At 49.2% G+C, this 18883-nt stretch overlaps 1 protein-coding gene across 1 annotated transcript in view; it reads left to right on the forward strand.

The window, feature by feature from the left end:
• The window catches only part of SFRP1 (secreted frizzled related protein 1), a 44223-nt gene that overhangs the window by 3610 nt on the left and 21730 nt on the right, over positions 1-18883 (forward strand). The window contains exon 2 of the mRNA XM_025439519.3: positions 2794-2871. Coding sequence (XP_025295304.1) covers positions 2794-2871 — 78 coding nt within the window. The remainder of the gene's footprint in view (positions 1-2793; positions 2872-18883) is intronic.

Here is an 18883-nt window from a genome sequence, read left to right on the forward strand (position 1 = left end):
TGTGTGCGCCAGAGAGTTTTGTGTAATTGTGTGTATGTGTGTGTGCATGAGAGAGAGAGAGAGAGAGAGAGAGAGACAGCACATATGGGTACTGATTTTTTTAAAAAATCACTTAATTGTAACTCTAGTGTTGGACTGTCTCCTCTCCTCCCCTTAAGATATTAATGAAACACAAAACCTTTCTGTTTTTGGTTCCTTTGCTTTAAACATTATTTTCAATATACCTTAAAACAGCAGTTTAGTTCTACCTCTCAGATGGATGGTGGATTTCTCCCGCTGAGGCTGCCTGCAGGGCCCCAAGGACACACCAGAGGGGGCACAGATTAATATTGCATTACACATTCCTCCTTTCCTTGGAGCAAGCTGCGCCAGAGTTGGCCACGAGAAAAGTCACGATGGGGGTTAGCCATGTTGAGAGCACACAGAGCTCACCCCAACATGCTCTTTCTACCTTGAGAGGCACTGAAGGTCAAACATTAATTGATGGACCTGAGAGAAATGCCCCTGTGGCCTACAGAGCCCATTAGGGAACCCAGAGGATCCAGAGGGAATGATGTGAGTGTGCCAGGGGGACAGTGTTTTATATTCTCACTGCCCCAGCCCTGCTACTTGTTTGGTTGAGATTATATTAATAGAAACTTGCAGTGTGATAACTTCCACTGAAAGAAAAGAAAAGAAAAGAAAAGAAAAGAAAAGAAAAGAAAAGAAAAGAAAAGAAAAGAAAAGGAAAAGAAAAGAAAAGAAAAGAAAAGAAAGGAGGAAAGGAGGAAAGGAGGAAAGAAGGAAAGAAAGAAAGAAAGAAAGAAAGAAAGAAAGAAAGAAAGAAAGAAAGAAGAAAGAAAAGAAAGAAAGAAAGAAAGAAAGAAAGAAAGAAAGAAAGAAAGAAAGAAAGGAAACCCCAAGGCACATTTCACTCTCCCGGGATGGGTTACATGGTCCTTCCCGTATTTCAGGACCTCTTTTTCCTGTTTTTCTCCCCACGGAAGCAACAACTATAATGCAAAATCCTGGGTTAGTTTTTCCCTTTGTCAGAAACACTACCTCCAGAACCTAATTTCAAGTTCTGGTTGAAAAGCAAATTTCCAAATTCTGGGCCAAAAGACAGTCACACGGTCTTCTGCTTAGAAGAAGACTGGCTGTGGTTCATGCTGCCCTCAGAATCTGGATGGTGTTTGGCCCTGGGCACAAAGTGAAGTGGGGGAGAGGAATGTTTCGGAAGATGAAGGGTTGTGGTCTCTGCTGGGCCAAGAGGGGACCCTGCTTGGAAGTGGGGGTGATGGGCTGGGGACTAGGTATGTCCTGGGAGCAGCACTGGCCTAGCAGGGCTGTGTCGCTTCCCCCATAGCATCACCATGGTGGGGGCTTGGTCCGTTTCACTGAGCCACAGGGCAACTCACAGGCAGGGGATGCTGCCACTGAGGCCACTGCAGAGGGCAGTGGGGGAGAAGAAGACAGAGGGCCTTACATCTTACAATTTGCCTTGGGGTGACTTTCCTGTGCTCCTCTGCTCCAGCTTGGCCTCCAGTGCTTTGCCAGAGGTGAGGTGCCCTTAGAACGTGCTAAGGCTTCCCTAGATCATGGATTAAACTCCCAGTGGTCAATGGATAATGGTGGGGTTGGTGGTGGGGTTGATAGGCCACCTCACCCTTCTGGGGATTGCACTTTCTCCCTGTCCTCCCACAGAGGCATTTCACCTCCCAGGGATCCCCTCCCCAGCATTTTGGCTTGGAGGAGGCCTCTGGCCTCAGAAGTACACCCCCCTCACCCCCCACCCCCGCTGCTGTGCCTAGTGCCTGGCAATGGCCCTCATGCTTGCCACACACACTCCTCTTCAAAGTACTTCACAATGCCGTGCAAAGGCCTTCAGAGGGTCCCCTGTAGCTCCGCCCTCCCAGCTCTCCCATTTGGCAGCCCTTGCTAATGCTACCCCCAGCCCCCACCCAGGTGCCCCTGCCTCCCACCCAGGCAGGCAGGCAGGCAGGGACTTGCACTGCAATAGCCCTTTTGGAAACAGGACTTTGGGGCCTGCGGCTAGACTTTGTGATTCTTTTTTTTTTTTTTTTTTTTTTATAAATTTATTTTTTATTGGTGTTCAATTTGCCAACATATAGAGTAACACCCAGTGCTCATCCCATCATAGACTTTGTGATTCTGACTGAGTTTCCTTCCCTTGGCTCCTAGAGAGGGGGTCAGATTGATCTGCTGTCCTGTTGGGAGTTTGGGCATGGGAACGGGGCATGGATCAGAGAGAGACACTTAAAGGAGAGGGGAGGAAGAATAAGAAACAAACAACTGGAATAGATGACGACTCCCCTCAAGCCACAGTTCATAGACCTGCCCCTGCCCAGCCCCAGGTAAATTGGGTTGAAATAGTTGTGCCAGGGGCACCTGGCGGCTCAGTGGTTGAGCATCTGCCTTAGGCTCTGGTTGTGATTCTGGGGTTCTGGGATCAAGTCCTGCATCGGGCTCCCCACAGGGAGCCTACTTCTCCCTCTGCCTGTGTCTCTGCCTCTCTGTGTCTCTCATGAATAAATAAATAAAATCTTTAATAAGTAAATACATGGTCATGCCATAGTCAATAGTTTTATCCCCCATGGTTTCAAGAAACTATGTGCATTTGGCTTTAGGGCCAGGGCTCCAGGACTCTTTGATTCTCTAGTTGCCCTTCAGAAATTCCGGAAGACCTTTAACTGCTTTCAGCCTGGTCCTGACCTCTTCCCCAGGGGGAGCTCCTTCTAGAACCCCTAACCCCTATTACTCACAGCTCCTCTTTCTCCTGCTTTCCCTTCCCAGGCACAACCGTGTGTCCTCCGTGTGACAACGAGTTGAAATCTGAAGCCATAATTGAACATCTCTGCGCCAGCGAGTTTGGTAAGAAAGCATCCCTGGCCACCTCTGGGAGGTTCGGCATATTCCCTGGTCTTCCTAGTTTGCATCCCTGGTCAACACGGAGCCTGTGGATGCATCTCTTTGGAGCTTCATGGTCTCTCCCTTTATTCTGCCCGAATGGCTGCTTTTCTCAGGTCCATGAGATGTAGATAGGGTGGAGAACTGGCTCGTTTTTATTAAACTTGGCCTCTGCCCTTCTGTGAGGGATCACTGGATGGGTTTGGGGGGACCTTCTCCAGGAGAAGAGGGTGGCAGACTTGAGGACAGGTGGAGGAGCTAGGAAATAACACCACTCCTTGGATGCTCCCGGGGTGGTGGCGGGGGGACACCTAGGAGGTCCTGCGGGCTGCTTAGCTGGCTGTCCCTCCATACTAGTCTTTCTCCATCCCCTAGGTGTCAGCACCACTCCACCCAGGCTCTGAAATGATGGCACAGGGTGCCCTCCCAGGGAGGGGGAGTCCAGTGCTGTGGGCATTTAGAGGGGCCCCTGTCAGGTCCTTATTGGCACAGAAAACTGACCTCCTCCCTGTAATGAGAGTTCTCTTCCTCCTTTCCAAATCACTCTGGGTTAAAAAGGAATTCCAAATCAGCCCTTATAGCCCCAGGAGAAGGGCTGGATGTGGCCTGGGGAGCAGAACTCAGGGGACCTTTCAAGGATGGCTCCTTCTAGTCAGCCTCATGGAAGACCTGAACAGCTCCAGAAACCCTGACCCCATCTTCTCTGGGAGAGGTAGATGTCAACCACATCTGTTTGGAGGGTTGGCTCCTTCTATTTTATCAGGGTGCCGAGAAGTGGCTCTGCTTAGGCCAGGCCCACTTTGCTGAAGGAAGGTACAGTCTGACAATGAACAGTGTATTTCCTGCGATTCCTGTATTGTGTCCCTGAGGCTGGATTTCATGCAGAACTCTTACCAGGAAAAGCAGAACGGTAGGTAATGTGTCTGTCCATTCAGGGCTACCTGCTCCATGTTTTCATTAACCACACATAGTGAGGCATGTGGAAGGGCCTAGAACTGGCAGAGGGCATATCTGAGTCACACAAATGTGACCTGAACATGCAAGTTGGAGTAAATTGTACATGTGACACACATATTCTCAGGATTGTCATGGTGACTGAAGATGGAAGGGGGAGAACTCAGACCCTTTGCCATGGAAAACTTCGTGAGGATGGATATGCCTTGTGTGTTTTGTTTGTGTGCTAGGCATCTCTGCCTCCTTTGTTCTTGGTGGAGGACTGAGGACATCTAGGAAGATTGGTCCAGTATGCATTTTCCTGCTTGTCTTTGAGTCACATCCTTTTCTTAGGTTGCTGTTTTAAATGAAGTTAAAGGAAATGGTAGAGGGCCCCTGAGGTGATGTGTGCAGATTCTGCTGACCCTTCCATTGACCAGTAGTCACATTTGCTTCTTGATGCTCACCGCTTTGCTTCATCAGAGGTGCCGAGAGCCCAGCTGAGCCCAGCAGGTTTCCTGCCGTAGAGTCTGTGGGTACACAGCCCCACACTGTGTTAGCGACAAGTTTTTCTTTTACAGGTGGGGTTGAGATTCCTTCCCAAAGATGAATTTGGACAGAGGAAAAACAATCTCTCAGAAATCCTGATTAGAAGCCTTTTGTGGCATGGCTGGGGCAGAAAGAATCTTTTAAGATATGGCTATGATCCCAAAGAATTCTTACAGGAGCTAACCAAGGAGCCACATTTAGATTTCACTGAACCTTTTCAGATACTACAAATGAACACACTCACTTTTAGAAGTGGGTCCCTTGATATTGTGCAAATCTAGGGAACCATATTAAAGTAAACTCTGAAAGGTAATATATTAGCTGAAGTTTTGTGCTCATATGACTTCTATTAGGCTCAGCTCCTGAGGGAAGAGTGATGGAAAATTCTGGAACTCAGTGTGTGGAGGTGATTGACCAACTGTGCCTTCCTAATCAGGAACTCAAATTCAATGTATTTGATCATTCATTGATTCATGCATCCATTCATTCAACATTTTAAAAAGATTTTTTATTTATGTAAGAGAGAGAGAGAGAAGGAGCAGGGGGAGAGGGAGAATCGGAGAATCAGACCCCCTGCTCAACAGGGAGCCCAGCACAGGACTTGATCTGGGACTCTGGGATTGTGACCCAGACGCTTAACGGACTGAGCCGCCCAGGCTCCTCTCATTCAACATTTCTTGAGTGCAAAGCACTGTGCTAGATACCTGACTCCTAAATACTTACCTAGAATAAAGTACATATTAATTAATTTATTTTTTTTCTTAAACGCTGACCAAACACTAATCAGTGATTTTTCTAGAGAGTCACAGAGTCATGATATAACTCACCAGCAGAGGAGGAGGCTGTGGGAACCCAAGGCCAGATTAATGTTAGGGAACTGTGAGAAGAGAATCTGTGTCTTTATGCTCAGAGTCTTTGTCTGGAACTTACCAACCTGAACTTGTCATCACATCTCCTCCCTCCATTCCCACTTACTTACCAAAATTCTGGTAATTGGGGATTTTGTGGCAACTAGCTAAATTAGAGACATTCTCTAGAAGTGGGCTGAAGAGGCAAGCTTTGGGAGGGAATTTGAATGTGGAAGGTTGGCCTTATGGTGTAGGGTGGGGGTCTAGAGGGTGCTCAGGTTACTCCCCTGAGAGGTACTTCCTTTCCTCACTGTAGTAGCTACCTGCTAAGTTGGCCAGCCACCTGCTTACTGCTTATAGGAGGGAGGGGTAGATCTTATTTTAATGACCAGTCAGGTTTTGGCGATCTGAGTAATTAGTGGCTTGGGACTGTGTTCCTTTCACCCTGAGGTGATTTTCTTCTTGGGTTCAGAGAATTTTGGAGGTCCTCCTGGACCCTCCAGGTCATCCTATCAAATCCACTTATTTCATAGATAGGAATCTGACTTTCCCACCTGGAGTTCTTTTACTATCTGGTATGCTGCCCTCCTCATTTCAGAGAAGATGAACGGCCACTGGGCTCTGGCATGGAGGCATTTATCCCCTCAGCATGGGTATGGTGTTGCCAAGCCTTTTGAACTGGGTGCAGGAGATACTTTTTGTTTTTTTTGTTTGTAATGTTCTTATAAGGCAATAAATAGGATTTTTTTTTTTTTCACTCTGCAGGGGCTGAGCTTAACTCTGCCCTTCTCAGCATCCTGGAGAATGCAGCCTTGTTGAGAAACTTGTTTCTTAGCTCAGTTCATTTCAAGTAAGTGAGGCAGTCAGCCAGGCTGATGGGATTCAGTTAGGAAACAAAGAAATTCAGCAATGCAAGCTGACACACAACAGAAAAGAAAGAGAATGTTTTACTCCCTACTCCACGGATCAAACTTTGCATTAAGTGGCCCTGACATCCCCGGTGGGAAGACATCAGGTTGTTGGAAGGCTTTCTCTGAGCTCTAGGAATAAGGGGGTGCATTCCTTCTGGGTCAGCACACACACTCGCCCTTCTGCCAATGCATCCTCAGACTCCTGCAGCCTCGGTGGAGCTGGGCGTGCCAGCCCGTCACCTCCTTCCCAGGCTGTGCATTTTTAAATCTCTGGCAGGTCTATTTGGCCACTAGGCTCTCCACCTCGCACTGTACCCCCTCAGTTCAGAGCACATTTTTTCCCCCAACAGGGAAAAGTGTCAGTAGAAACACCTGTGTGCTGATACTCAGGAATGCAGCTGGATCAGCCTGGATCAAGTACCAGATGTGGGAAAGCCAACAGTTAGATGGTGCAAAGGCTCTGAATTCAACATGGTGGCCAGCCTGCCTGCTGTGTTGAAATTGGGATGCACTGCTCTGCTTTTTGTTATCTCTGCTTTTCCTGCTAGGTGACAACAGGGTGCCACTCCTTTCTCTTAAACAGGGCAGTATCGCATTTGCAGGCTGCCACACTAGTAATCCTGCTGTTAACAACTCAGTGCCCATCCGCATCTTTCCCTCACGTTAGCTTATCCCAGGGATGTGAAGATCTGGTTTATAATTGCTGGGAGCCTAGGACCCCGCCTCCGGCCAGGCTCTGTAGCTTCTCCTATTTGTAAACACCCTTAAGCTTTTTCTGCTAGAAGTGTGTATGATGATGTACTTCTGCTAAGATAGTTCAGAGCTTCCTCTCGTCCTGGCTACTCCAGTATTTTGAGCTTCCGAGTTCAGGTGGCAACTTCTTTACCCCAGTATTTTTTTGCTGTGGAAAAAAAGATTTCTTTGCCTCCAGAAATTTTCCCTGCCTTCTGGAAGGATTTTTTTTCCCTTTTATATGTTTCCTCATAAAGAGTAAAACCGTACTTTGTAACACCAAACTGAGTCAAATAGGAAAGGACAGAAATCAGGTCTCGCTGTTAGCATTTGGGAGTATTTCCTAAAAGAAATCTTTCCAGAAGTTCCTGAACCTTCACTAATTTTTTCTCACTCTGCCGGACTCTTTTTTCAAGGTATCTTGGCTGTGCTGCTGTTTGGAGGCAGAGTGCTTTACTCTGAAGGGCTGTTCGATCTCTTGCAAAAAGTAGATTCAGCCTTTTCCAAAGTAAACCTTGGGTTTCCTCCCGCAAGTGAGGAAAACCGGCTGCCAGCACAGTAATTGCAACATCTGTAAGCTGCTGGAGAGCAGGGTCTGTGTCCTGTGCCCTATTTTACCAAATGCAAGACGCCCATTAATTATGAGATGTGCTGTTTTGTACCCTGACAAAGGAAGCATACTTCACTTTACAAATGTGAAGATAATCTGTGTCTTAGAATGAACAAAACAAGGCCTGTTTGTACTTAAACAGTCCCTGGAACTGTGTCTTCCCCATGGTAGACATGAAATGAAAGTTTGTCAGATGAGTATTGGAATGATGGGAAGGTAGGGGATATGGTAATTGGACTTCCTTTTTTTTTTTTTTTTAATAAAAGGAGAAAGCTCCTTTCCAAGTGACTATGTACAACATGGTTATTAATTTCAAGGAAAACTTCATGCCCTGTTTTGGGTGACTGAGTGTAGATGTGTGTATGTTAAAAAAAAAAAAAAAAAAAGAACAAAAGCACTCACATCCAGAAATCCAGTTCGGTCAAAGTAAAATTAAATAGAGGAGAAGGCACACAGCTCCCGGGGTGGAGTTGGCAGGCTGAAAACAACTGGTTTTTATTGTCATTGAAGACCTCTGAAATACATTCCCATCCGCAGATCTGTAAATACTTGGAAGGGATTGTTACAGCATTTCATGTGAGGGGAAAACATGGGGTGGATGCTGTAAGTCCACGGGAAGCATAGCTCACAGCTCACAGCCCGTGTCCTGATCTGAGTAGCCTTCCTGTGCTGGGGGGTATAGGGATGGGAAGGGGGGGTGGTGTGCTGGCCGGTGCAGAGGCTGTGGCTGAACCAGAAGCCTGGAAACCTTTGGTTGGCTGGGCTGGTAATGATGTCCATTGCCTGCTCGCCTGTGGTCTCCGATTGGAGACTGTCTGAGCACGTCCCCAACCTAGGGTCCTGGCCAGAGAATCAGGCCCTGGGCAGTTTGGGCTGGGGTCACATGGGGACCACTTTGCACTCTGAAGCCATGCCAAGGAACCTCTGGGCAAAGGTGGGAAAGAGCCGCATTTACCCCTCTGGTGAGCCCGGTGCTCCCTGTCTCCATGTGTAATTCTCTCTTGGCTCCAGCTGGTAGGAAGATACTTAAGTAAAGCAAATTTCAGTGAGGATCAGTCTTCTTTAGCATGTGAAAGTAGAGTGAGGTATGAGAAAGGACAAAGAAGTAGAGTGAGGTATGAGAAAGGACAAAGAAGGGAGGCTTCATGGATGGGGCACGGCCTTCCCTGAAACTGAGTTCAGTTCTTCCTCTGCTACTTTAGTTCTTCCATTGCATGGCCTGCAGCACCAGGTAAATCCCTTACCCTCTGCAGGACTCAGTCTCCCTCTATTTCATATCCAGGAATAGGTTTCGGTGAGGAGCAGATGAGACGGTGTGTCAGGAACCCAGCCCTGGGCCCAGCACGCCGGCCGGACTCACTAAACACTCATCGTGGGGATCCTTCCAGGGACAGAAGTAGCCCAGCCAGCTGTCCTGGGCAATGAGGCCTCCCTCGGGTTCTCCCTAGAGAAGCGAGAGGTGCATCTCAGGAGCTCCCTGTCCTCTGCTCTCAGCATATTTATTGAAATCTTTCCCCAACCTAATTCTATTTTCAACCCTGTCCCCTCCTTGCGTTCCGCTGGAGTGATTGCTTTTCTCTGTCCTAAGACTGATTCCACTGTGGGCACGATTAGTTCAGGATTGGCCAACACACGACATTCCCCCCTTGTGGCTAAGTCCTCGGTTACTCCTTGGGACAGTCAGTTGCCAGATGGTGTGGTTGGGTGTCCTGTGAGGTACTCTCCAGCTGCTGATTCTCTGATTATGAGTGGCCCTGCCCCATTTCTTAAGCCTTCTTATCTTTTTTTCTTTTTTTTTTTTGTAAATGTATTGTGATAAAATGTACATAGCATGATATTTGCCATCTCTGTTAGGTGTAAGTTCAGTGTCATTAAGTACATGCACATTGTCATGCAGCCCTCCTCACCATCCATCTTTTGGATGTTTTGTCCTCCCAAACTGAAGCTCTGTCCCCATAAAGCACTAACTCCCCATTCCCCCTCCTCCCAGCCCCCAGAAATCACCATCTCATTTCTGTCTCTATGAATTTGATGATTCTAAGTGTGTCCTGCAATATTAGTTCTTTTGCGTCTGGCTTATTTCACTTAGCAAAATGTCCTCCTTATCATTTGATGTATGGATGAACCGTCATGGAGAAAGGGGAGCAAGAAGGACTGACCATCAACCTCATCTCTGTTCCCTGAAGCTTTTCTGGACCTGGGGGGAGGAAGTGGAGGGGAAGGGGTGCTTTGGGGTAAGAGGGCTGTTCACAGCCTGCCCAAGCGGCCCATTTTTTGGGGGGCTGCGTTGCTCATTTGTATCCCTTTGTCATTTTAAAGATATGCTGAGCTGGATGGAACCTCAAAGATCAACCAGTCCAGGGCTCTCATCTTATGGATGGAGAAAAATACGACTCAGAGAAAGGAGTTAGTCATTTGATTGCCCGAGGCTGCTCTGCCTGGCATCCATTAAAGTTTCTGCTCCCACTCGCACTTACCTGGGCAGCCAGTCCAGATTCCATACCCACCCTCCTTCACATGCTCCCGTGTCACCAAGCTCCCATCCTTCCAGGAGTGGTGGGGAAGCTCCCGGGGAGGGTGTTCCTTCACTGATTCCAGTGCTTGCGGGATGTAAAAGGACTGATAGGTGCGCCCGCCACCTGAAAACTGCTTGGCAGTCATTGGATTCTTTCTTTGTGGAGAGGCAGGCAGTGGAGTAGGGTAGAAAGAACATAGGCTTTGGGCCAGGGAGACTTGGAGTAAATCCCAGCCCTACAAACTGAGTGACCACGAGAAAGTCTCTGAATGTCCCTGAGCTTGTCTCCTCACTTTCAAAATGTGAGTGGTGATTCCCATATTACTGTGTTGTGGGGAGAATTGAATTAAGTGTGTGGAGTTCCTGGGATATGGCTGCTGCTCAGTCCATAATTATTATCTCCTCATGTTGGAAAGAATTGTTTCAGGATGGAAATTAGCCTAGGTAGGAGGATTCTGGCATGAATGAAATCAGTATGTTTGGCCAAAATTTTTAGGAAATTGAATGGAATGTTCTGATTAATTCTCTGGTTAGCAGAGGATTAAACTGAAGAAGGCTTTTTAAAAGCCCATTTGGAAAAACTTGCAAAGCTTTACGCAGCTTCAAGGTGTTCTAGTTAACAAAACCAAAATAAACGCAACGCAACCCAAACCAAACAGAAAACACGATCAGGGCTTAGTTTGCTGGCACCCTTGAGGCGCCATCAAAGTGGGAGTCAGCAGACCATCCTGATGGCGGTGCAAGGAGCTTGGACTGACCATGTACAGCTCTAGAACATGCCTCCTCAAGGTATTTGTTCTGTTTGTGTATTTCTAATTTCAGAAATCTTGCTCCTGATATGCATTGTTCTACTCCTAGTTAATTGGGTTCCATTTAGGAAAGGTTTTAAAGCACTTCTGTGTTAGACTGACCTCCGCCCTCTTTATCCAGGGCAGTTTTTGCCTCTTTTCCAACAATCACCTTGTGATATTTGTGAGATGCACTCCCTTTGTCCAAAAAACAGACTGTTTTCAGAGTAGTGAGCATTTATATATTGGTAAATTCCATCCAGTTTTGCAGAAATGAGCCAGAAGCTCTAATTTTTTTTTTCTTTTTTTTTTTAAGGAGAACAAATGGCCAAAGAAATGTCAGGCCCTTGCCCTGCCCTAGCCTGCTCAGAGCAGCCAATTAAACATGCATTAGCTTTGGAAGACTTCTCAAAGGCCTATAGATTACGTTTGAAATCTTTGTTTAGTCTTTCAGGAACACTGTCACACGGATGATTTATCAAAGAAAGTTGTTTATCTGGCAGTAAAATAAACTCTGGGCTTGTTCAGACTAAAATTTCCCGTGAATTTCTACCAAGGTAAACACTGGTAACTGGCAGGTTGCAAATTCCGTGTGAAAGCCAGACACATACGATAAATATTTGAGCGATAGCTTTGCTGTGTAAGTGGCCTAGCCTGTCACTAGCACTGTCACTCCTCCTGAGCCCCTGGGGACCTGGCCCCGCAGCCTGGCCTGGAGCAAAAACTGGCGGGCCCTGGGTGTGAGGAGCCCCCTGTGCTGCGTAGGCCTCCCTCCCTGGGCTCGAATGCCACTTAGTGCTGGCACTGGGGCCTTCCTGGTTCAGAGGGGCCAGGCCTCAGGACGGCTTCCATCAGCATCACACAAACAGCCTGTGATGTGTCAGGAGGGAAGTGAACCCGAAGCAGCCAGCTTAGGTTTCTTAGAAAATAGACATTTGTTGGACCAAATTGGCAGGGGGGCTGGTGCCTGTTGAATGATGGGGCCCTGGGGCCGGGCCATGGTGGGAGGGGGCAGAATCACCTTGTGAATTCTGCTGAGCTCGGATCGTAGTAGCAAAAAGTGCTGCAGACGCGTCCCCGGGGCCCTTGGCTTGGCTCACTGGTGAGAGATCCATCTGGAACGGAGAGGGCAGACCTGATGCTATAAGTGCTGCAGCACTATAACCCGCACCACAGGTTTGAGTGAAGGACCGAATGAACAAGTGAATGGTGGTAGAAGGGAAAAGAGATGAAATAAAGCCTTCTAGGACTTTCAAAGGAAGATACTGTGGTCATCATGCATGGTGGCTTTTTGGGAGGCACTGCTGAATTATAAACAGCATGTTCTCTGACAGCCTCGGTCCCGTAGTCTGGAGTTTCTAGATCACCCTGGCCTTGGGTGGGGTCTTTAATGCAGGACTGAGTTCAAAGGTGTTCCTAGGGACTTCCTGTAACTTAGGCCCCACCCTGGGTCCCTCTCATCCTGACTTCTTTAGCAGGTCACGGAGAGGAAGCAAGGGCCCAGAAGAGGTGACATTTGTGTCTTTGTGAGGGCTTCTGGTATGGAGGTCTGAGCTTAAGTGCAGAGAGCATCTGTGTTCCTGTTAAGTCTTGAGAGTAATTGGTGCCGGTCTTCCCAAGTGGGAGGGGCTGCGAGTGTGTGGAGCCAGGTTCTTCTGATGGCTCTTTAGGGATTGGCGTGCAGATAGCAGATGCTTACTGGCTTGAAGATATTTAGGGAATAAAGGAGTATTTCTTTAGGGTAGGAATTAAGGGAAATCATTTACAAATTCTGAAAGGATGTCTGTGAGTTGTAAAGAGATGCCAAAATAGTGCTTTGGCAGTGGAGAAAAATGAGGAACCAGCTTTCCTACACTGTGTTCTCGCTCACTCAGGCAGGATTACCAGAGTAGCTTTCTCTGGTTCTCTCGCCCTTCTTCAGAGTGTTCTCCGGGACATATGCTTCTGGAAGAACCTCAGATGTCTTCTGTTCTCTTTGTGAGCCCATTGAAAATTATTAGTTAATGCTGTTGTGTCTTCCACAACAGATCCATTCAGCTTCTGGAAATGGCTTGAGAGTTGAAGGAAATCCCTATCTCTGTGTCTGTGGCAGCAGAGCTAGAAATAGGGGCCTGGAATTAACACTTGGACCAGAAGAGACGAGTGCCCTCCTGCAGCGCTGCCTGGGGTGGGGGGTTGCGGTGGCGCCAGCCTGCCATGCATACCTCCTGGACATCAGGGACTTGCCTGTGCTCCTTCTAGGCTTCCTTTGGTCTCAGCTTTGAGCCAAGGACCTGTTTCTCATCCTCAATAAATTTCAGAGTCTGGTGGATGAGGCAGGCCTCAGCCATGCTTGTTTGTCTCTGTCCTCTGGCAACTTCAGATGCTCTCAGGCTTGAGGAAGGAGGGTCTTCTGTGGGAGATGGAGAAATTCAGGGTCGCTGACCAGAGGGGTTGAGGATTCTAACTTTAGACTTCAGATTAATGGAGAAAGTCAAGATGGGCGTTCCTGGAATCAGGAGACAAGGGCTGGGAAAGGAATTAAGATCCCCAACCATTAAGAATGGTAATTCTTAAATGACAAAGCCAATTCAAGCAAACGAATGTGGGTAGAGAATATCATTGGTCACCTCTAGCAACTGAGTCAGCATCCCGTGTTAGGGCTTTGCCTCGGCTAAGACTTGGGGCCACAAAGGCTGATCCAAGGTGTGATGGAAGGGGTTGGCTTTTGTGATGTCTGTGGACCTTGCTGGGAGGGTGGAGGGGGCGCTCCCCAGCTCTGGATCTGTTCCTTGAAGCAGCAGTTGGAATGAGCAGGTGTGTTACAGTGGTTACCCATTCAGCGTGGCCATAGACCTAAGATGCCTCCCAGGCGGGGCCTGGCTCCAGGAAGAAGGGGGGGGGTCAGTCACTAAGTATTGCCGTCTGCTCTGGGCAAGGTGGTGAAAGTAGAAGGGCGAGGCAGCAGATGAGGGCAGCCTGGCACCCACACAAAAGCCATGACTGCTTCCCCCAAGAGGGAGCAAGGCTAACTGGGAAGAGTTACTGTCTTTGTGCTGAGATGTAGAGGTGCCGGGGCTCAGATGCCTGTAAGGTGCCACGTGCAGGTCTGTGTCAGCCTCTCAGACTATAGCGTCTTTATTCTTAACCATATTCATTTAGAAACAGGTGTATGACGCATGTACGTGTGTGTACTTTCTTTTGCAAATCCGACTATCTGTAGGACGTATGCGCTCTTGCACAGATACAATTCAACAGACTGTGGTTGAACTTAGACAGAGTATAACAGCCTTGCTAATACTTAGCTCTATATATGCTGACTTTGGGATCCACACCCAAGGAGATTCCAATTGTGCACACACAGGACCTGGGAAGAGGGGAGGCCCATAGTCAAAGCCAAAGAGACAATCCCTTCCTCCTCACAGGTCTTCTGTACTCGGAGGTGAGCCCTTGGCCAGGTGAGCCCTGAGCCCTTCTGTACTAAAATGTTAGTTGGCCAGAAGATCGCTCATACCTGGGCAGATAAGTACAGACAAGGGGAGGTTTCTGTAGGTTCTATCCTGTAGTGCCTTTTACACGGTTCTCAGGGCCACCGCATGAGGTGAGAGCCACCCACCTTATCACACTTCTATCTGTTGAATAGGAGCTGGTGAGGTGTGGAAGTGGAGGTGGGGGTGTATCTGGAGGGGAGCTCATGAAGGACTGGGGCACCCCCCATTCCTGGGGCCATCTGGAGGCCAAAGCTTCGGGTTTGTCCTGGGCTTCCCAGAGGGGTTTCTGTTCTGCCTCCCAGAAGCCTAATACCCAGCACTTTTGTGCTACTCCGCCTTCGGTTTCCTGCCTTTGTGGTGGAAGGGGCTCCATGAACTAAACGCACGTTAGCGTTAGAGGTTTAATAAATGCCCGGAGTGAGGACGCATCAGGCACCATCCGGCCTCAGCACGGGTTGGTGCACATAAGAATGACGGGGCGGGATGGCCGGGATTCGGTTGGTGCCCTCAGAGGGCTTCCTTCGGAGGGATACGGAGGGGAGAGCAGATACACGTAACCACCGCGTCATGGTGTGTGGTGGAATAGCTGGGAAGTGGAGGCTGGGAGCACCGGGTGGGGCCGTTCGTCCTGGGGCGGGGTTGGCTAAAGCTCCCCAGAGGAGAGGAGATGCCTTGTGTTGTTCTACAAGGGATTGGAGGAGTTTGTCAGGCTGGAAAGACGGACGTGGGAAGAGCAGTCTTATGTGGAGGGCCAGGCAGACATCTAGACGTGGAAGTATGACGTTATCTGCATGCTGGGGAGCAGTGAGCCGTTTCGGTTAGTTTATAAGGTATATGGGGGCAAACGTTTAGAAATGAGATCCACAAAGTAGGCAAAGCCAGGTCACGAAGGGCCTTGAAGGCTGCGAAGGAAGAGAACATTTGTCTTGTTGGCGATGGAGGGGCCCCAGGGGCCTCTTTTGAAATGTTACTTTTACTTGTATCTTAAGAGAAGAGCAGGGGTGGGGAAGGAGACCGGAAGGCAAAGGTGCTCACTAATCCGAAGCCATGAAGGGCCGAGGGCAGAATTTCAGGGAGGACTTTTTGGATGGGGCAGTGTGTGGGTGAGGGTGAGGAGGGCGAGAGGAGGCCTCAGGCCCCGTCCCAGAGGAGGGGCTCCGGGCAGCGCGGCCGGACCGCGGCCAGCTCCGGGCCACCCACTTGAAGGGGCCCCTGAAGGCCGGCCTGATGAGGTCAGCCGGCGGCCCGGGCGGCCAGGGAGGGGGCCATCTGCTGCGGTCAGGGCCCCCGGGGAGAACTTTGTTCTGGGCGCGCGGAGCGGGAGCCAGAGCCTGTAATCAGCTCGGACTCGGGTCGCGGTGGAGCTGGTCATTACCGAGAGCCGTCATCATTAGGAGCTGTCATAAACTGCCCTGACTGTTCTCTCCAGACCTTGTTAGTGGCCCAGGCCGGCAGCAAATGCAGTGCTGCTGGAGCCAGCCCCGTAATCGCTGGCCTGGTAATGGCGTTAGCCGGAGCCCGAGGGGTTGGGTCAGCTCAGGCATCTGGGCCTTTCTAGAGGAGGGAGGTGAGAGGGACCATAGCTACAAGGGACACGCGGAGAGGCCACAGATGGGGTGCGTGTGTGGTGCGCCCGCATGTTCACGTCTCTGTGTGTCTGGCTAGGTCTGAGGCGTGGGTGCAGATGCGGGTGTGCGTGTGCACAGCGGATCGCCCCAGCGAGCACGGCCGTGCCGGTCAGCTGCTTGCACAGCTAGGAGGAGCCTGCTCGTGCAGCTGCTCTGGCGTCTCCAGGTGCTTAGCCTCCATGGGTGAGGTCAGAGGCTTCCCCTCCCTGCCAGCACCTCAGAGACAGGCCTTAAGAACATGCCACTGACTTCCCCCGCCTCAGGAAGGCTCTAGGGACATCTCTAAGAGCTTTCTCCACAGCATGTCCTTGTGCAAACCCAGGGCCATCTTTGTAAGTTTGGGGAACGCTCCTATATATAGTCTTGGTGTTTTGTTTATTACCTCAAATGCCAATTAGGCCTGTTTTGTTCAGGTTTTAGTGTTTGCCACAAGTCCCTTTAGAACCGCTGGTTTTTTGGGCAGAAGTGACATCCTTAGCAGATTCAAGTGGTTAGCCGGGATTGTCATAAAGGACAGGGTGTAATCTCAAGGATTGTAAAGCATATTGGAAAGGACACATACCCTTAGGAGTCATGCAGACCTGAGTTCCAGGCTTGGTTTTACCTCCTACAGTGTCAGCCTAAGGAAGCCACTTAACCTCTCTGAGACTGTCTACTTATCCGTCAAAAAACAAAAATAGGGAAGCCCTGGTGGCACAGCGGTTTGGCGCCGCCTGCTGCCTGGGGTGTGATCCTGGGGACCTGGGATCGAGTCCCACATCGGGCTCCCTGCATGGAGCCTGCTTCTCCCTCTGCCTGTGTCTCTGCCTCTCTCTCTCTCTGTGTCTATGAATAAGTAAATAAAAAAATCTTAAAAAAACAAAACAAAAATAAAAACTCCGTACAGGGAGACAATATATGATGTGATAGAAAATAACACAATTTCTGGAGCCCCAGGATCTAATCCCGACACTAACAATAGCTTTGTGAATCACCAGTTCCTTAAAGTCTCTGAGCCTATTTCCAGAAGCAAATTGAAGGGATTGCCTGAGGAGATCTCTAACGCTTCTTCCAGCTCTGAAATTGTACTATTTTATTCCTCAAAAACTGTGACTTGGGTTTCTTGATTGAATATCTCTATTGGCACCTCTTCATTCCCCATGCGTATTCACTGGGAACACTAGACCTTCAGCTTGGGCACGTGCAGAAGAGAAGCCTGTGCCTAAGAGCATGCAGCAGGCAAAAAGTGCGTTGGATGTTCCAGCTGAAGAGTTGAGCTGGGGTTGCAGGCCTACTGCAAAGGGCATTGATGCCCCGTAGATCAGCATCCGGACCTCAGCCTTGGACCAGTCTTATTCTGGGATCCCTCTCCTGACCATGTTCTCAGGGCTCTCCTTCCCTGTGCAGACCCAGAAACCCAGGAATGGGGTGGAGAGGGCACAGGAAACTCTTTGCCCGCATGGGGAAGGCGAGCATGATGAGAAAGCCACTTGGAAGCATGGAGCATGTGATTTCTAGACCTTGGCATCACATTGTAATGCCATTTCTGCGATTTATCAGCTATGAGACTTCAGCCAAATCCTGCTATTTTCTTACCTGCTGAACAGAGATAATTGTGCATACTTGTCAGAAAGTGTATAGACCTCAGAGATTGTATTGAAAAGTCCTGGAGATGACAAGTGCAAATTCACATCTAATGAGTTACTCACCCTGTGGCAGCTGGTCCCTGGTGCCATCTTATGGTTCAGTGTGGCAGCCCTAGGAAAGGCTTTCTGCTCAAGTGGGGGCTGTCAGCATGCTCAGCATGGCTGAATTTTCCTGAAAGCGCTCATAACACAAAGCCACACATTTGGCGTTCCTTATAAAAGAAAAAAAAATAAAGGGTGAATCCAGTTTACAGGCATATCGAATCTGAACCAAGACAGTAATGGTAATATTTTTCTCAGAGAATTGTAGAAAGGATTTTTGGAGGTTTTTAAAATATAGGCTGATGTAACCCCTAATAATCTCTAGGCTCACGACGGGGGGCATATGTTAACAGAAGGCTGAAGTCCAAGGCATTGGATGGGAGAGGATCCTTGGAAAATCTAGGCCTGAGAATTTATGCCAGCCTTGTCCCCAAAGAGGGGACAGTGGCCACAGCAGGCTGTGGGTCAGATGTAGCACATCTGGGAGCCTCTGACCCTCTGTTGAGAATGACTTTTATTGGCCTTCTCTCTGCCATTCCTCTGCACCGATGCCAGCACAGAGACTGCATGTTCAGCATCCCTTTGGCCCAGAATGGCCAATGGCAGCTATTTCGTGTAGGCAGGAGCTGTGAAGTGGGGGAAAATGAGCAGCTGGGCCACTGCACCTAGGTGATGTGGGGTCAGGTTGGATGTTTCCCACTCTGCAAGGGGCCTGGCAGTTCTCTTCCCATAGCCTCCTTCACATGGACAAGTCTACGTGTTTAAAGATGTCTGCCTCTTAGGACTACAAGTGTCAGGAGGACAGAAGGTGAGAGAGCTGAGATTGTGTGGCCCAGCAAAGGAAAGACGTGTTCCTCATGGGTCTGGTAGAAGGTAGCTTGCTGATCAACAAGGTAGTGAGGTCTCAGCCACAGGAGCTGTTCAGAGGCTGAATGGCCTTTTGCTGTAGTGAATGGACTTCCTTTCTCATGAGGATGTTGGATGATTTTCCTGCACAAGGTGGAGGAATGACCTGGGCCCCCCTCACGAGATCACCCAGCAACATGGAATGCTCATCTGGAAACGTGTTTCCATTCAGTAGACCCCCTTTTCAGCAAGGAAAGGAATAGCTTCTAGGTGTGTGAGCTCAACCTTGAAGTCATTCTGACTTGTGTGTCTGCAGGGAGGCCCAGAGGGCTGGAGCAGTTGGGTGGCCATGACTCTTAGGGAACAGTCCTCCAGTTGCCAGAAGAGAGGCCCAACGGAGCTGGAATGGAGTGCAGGCCCTGGACTGGGCCTCCCCCTTCTCCTGCCTCCCTCTCCTGCCCTTTCCTTCATAGGAGCAG

Source organism: Canis lupus, chromosome 16 (assembly GCF_003254725.2).
Source record: "Canis lupus dingo isolate Sandy chromosome 16, ASM325472v2, whole genome shotgun sequence".
NCBI classification, from domain to species: Eukaryota; Metazoa; Chordata; class Mammalia; order Carnivora; family Canidae; genus Canis; species Canis lupus.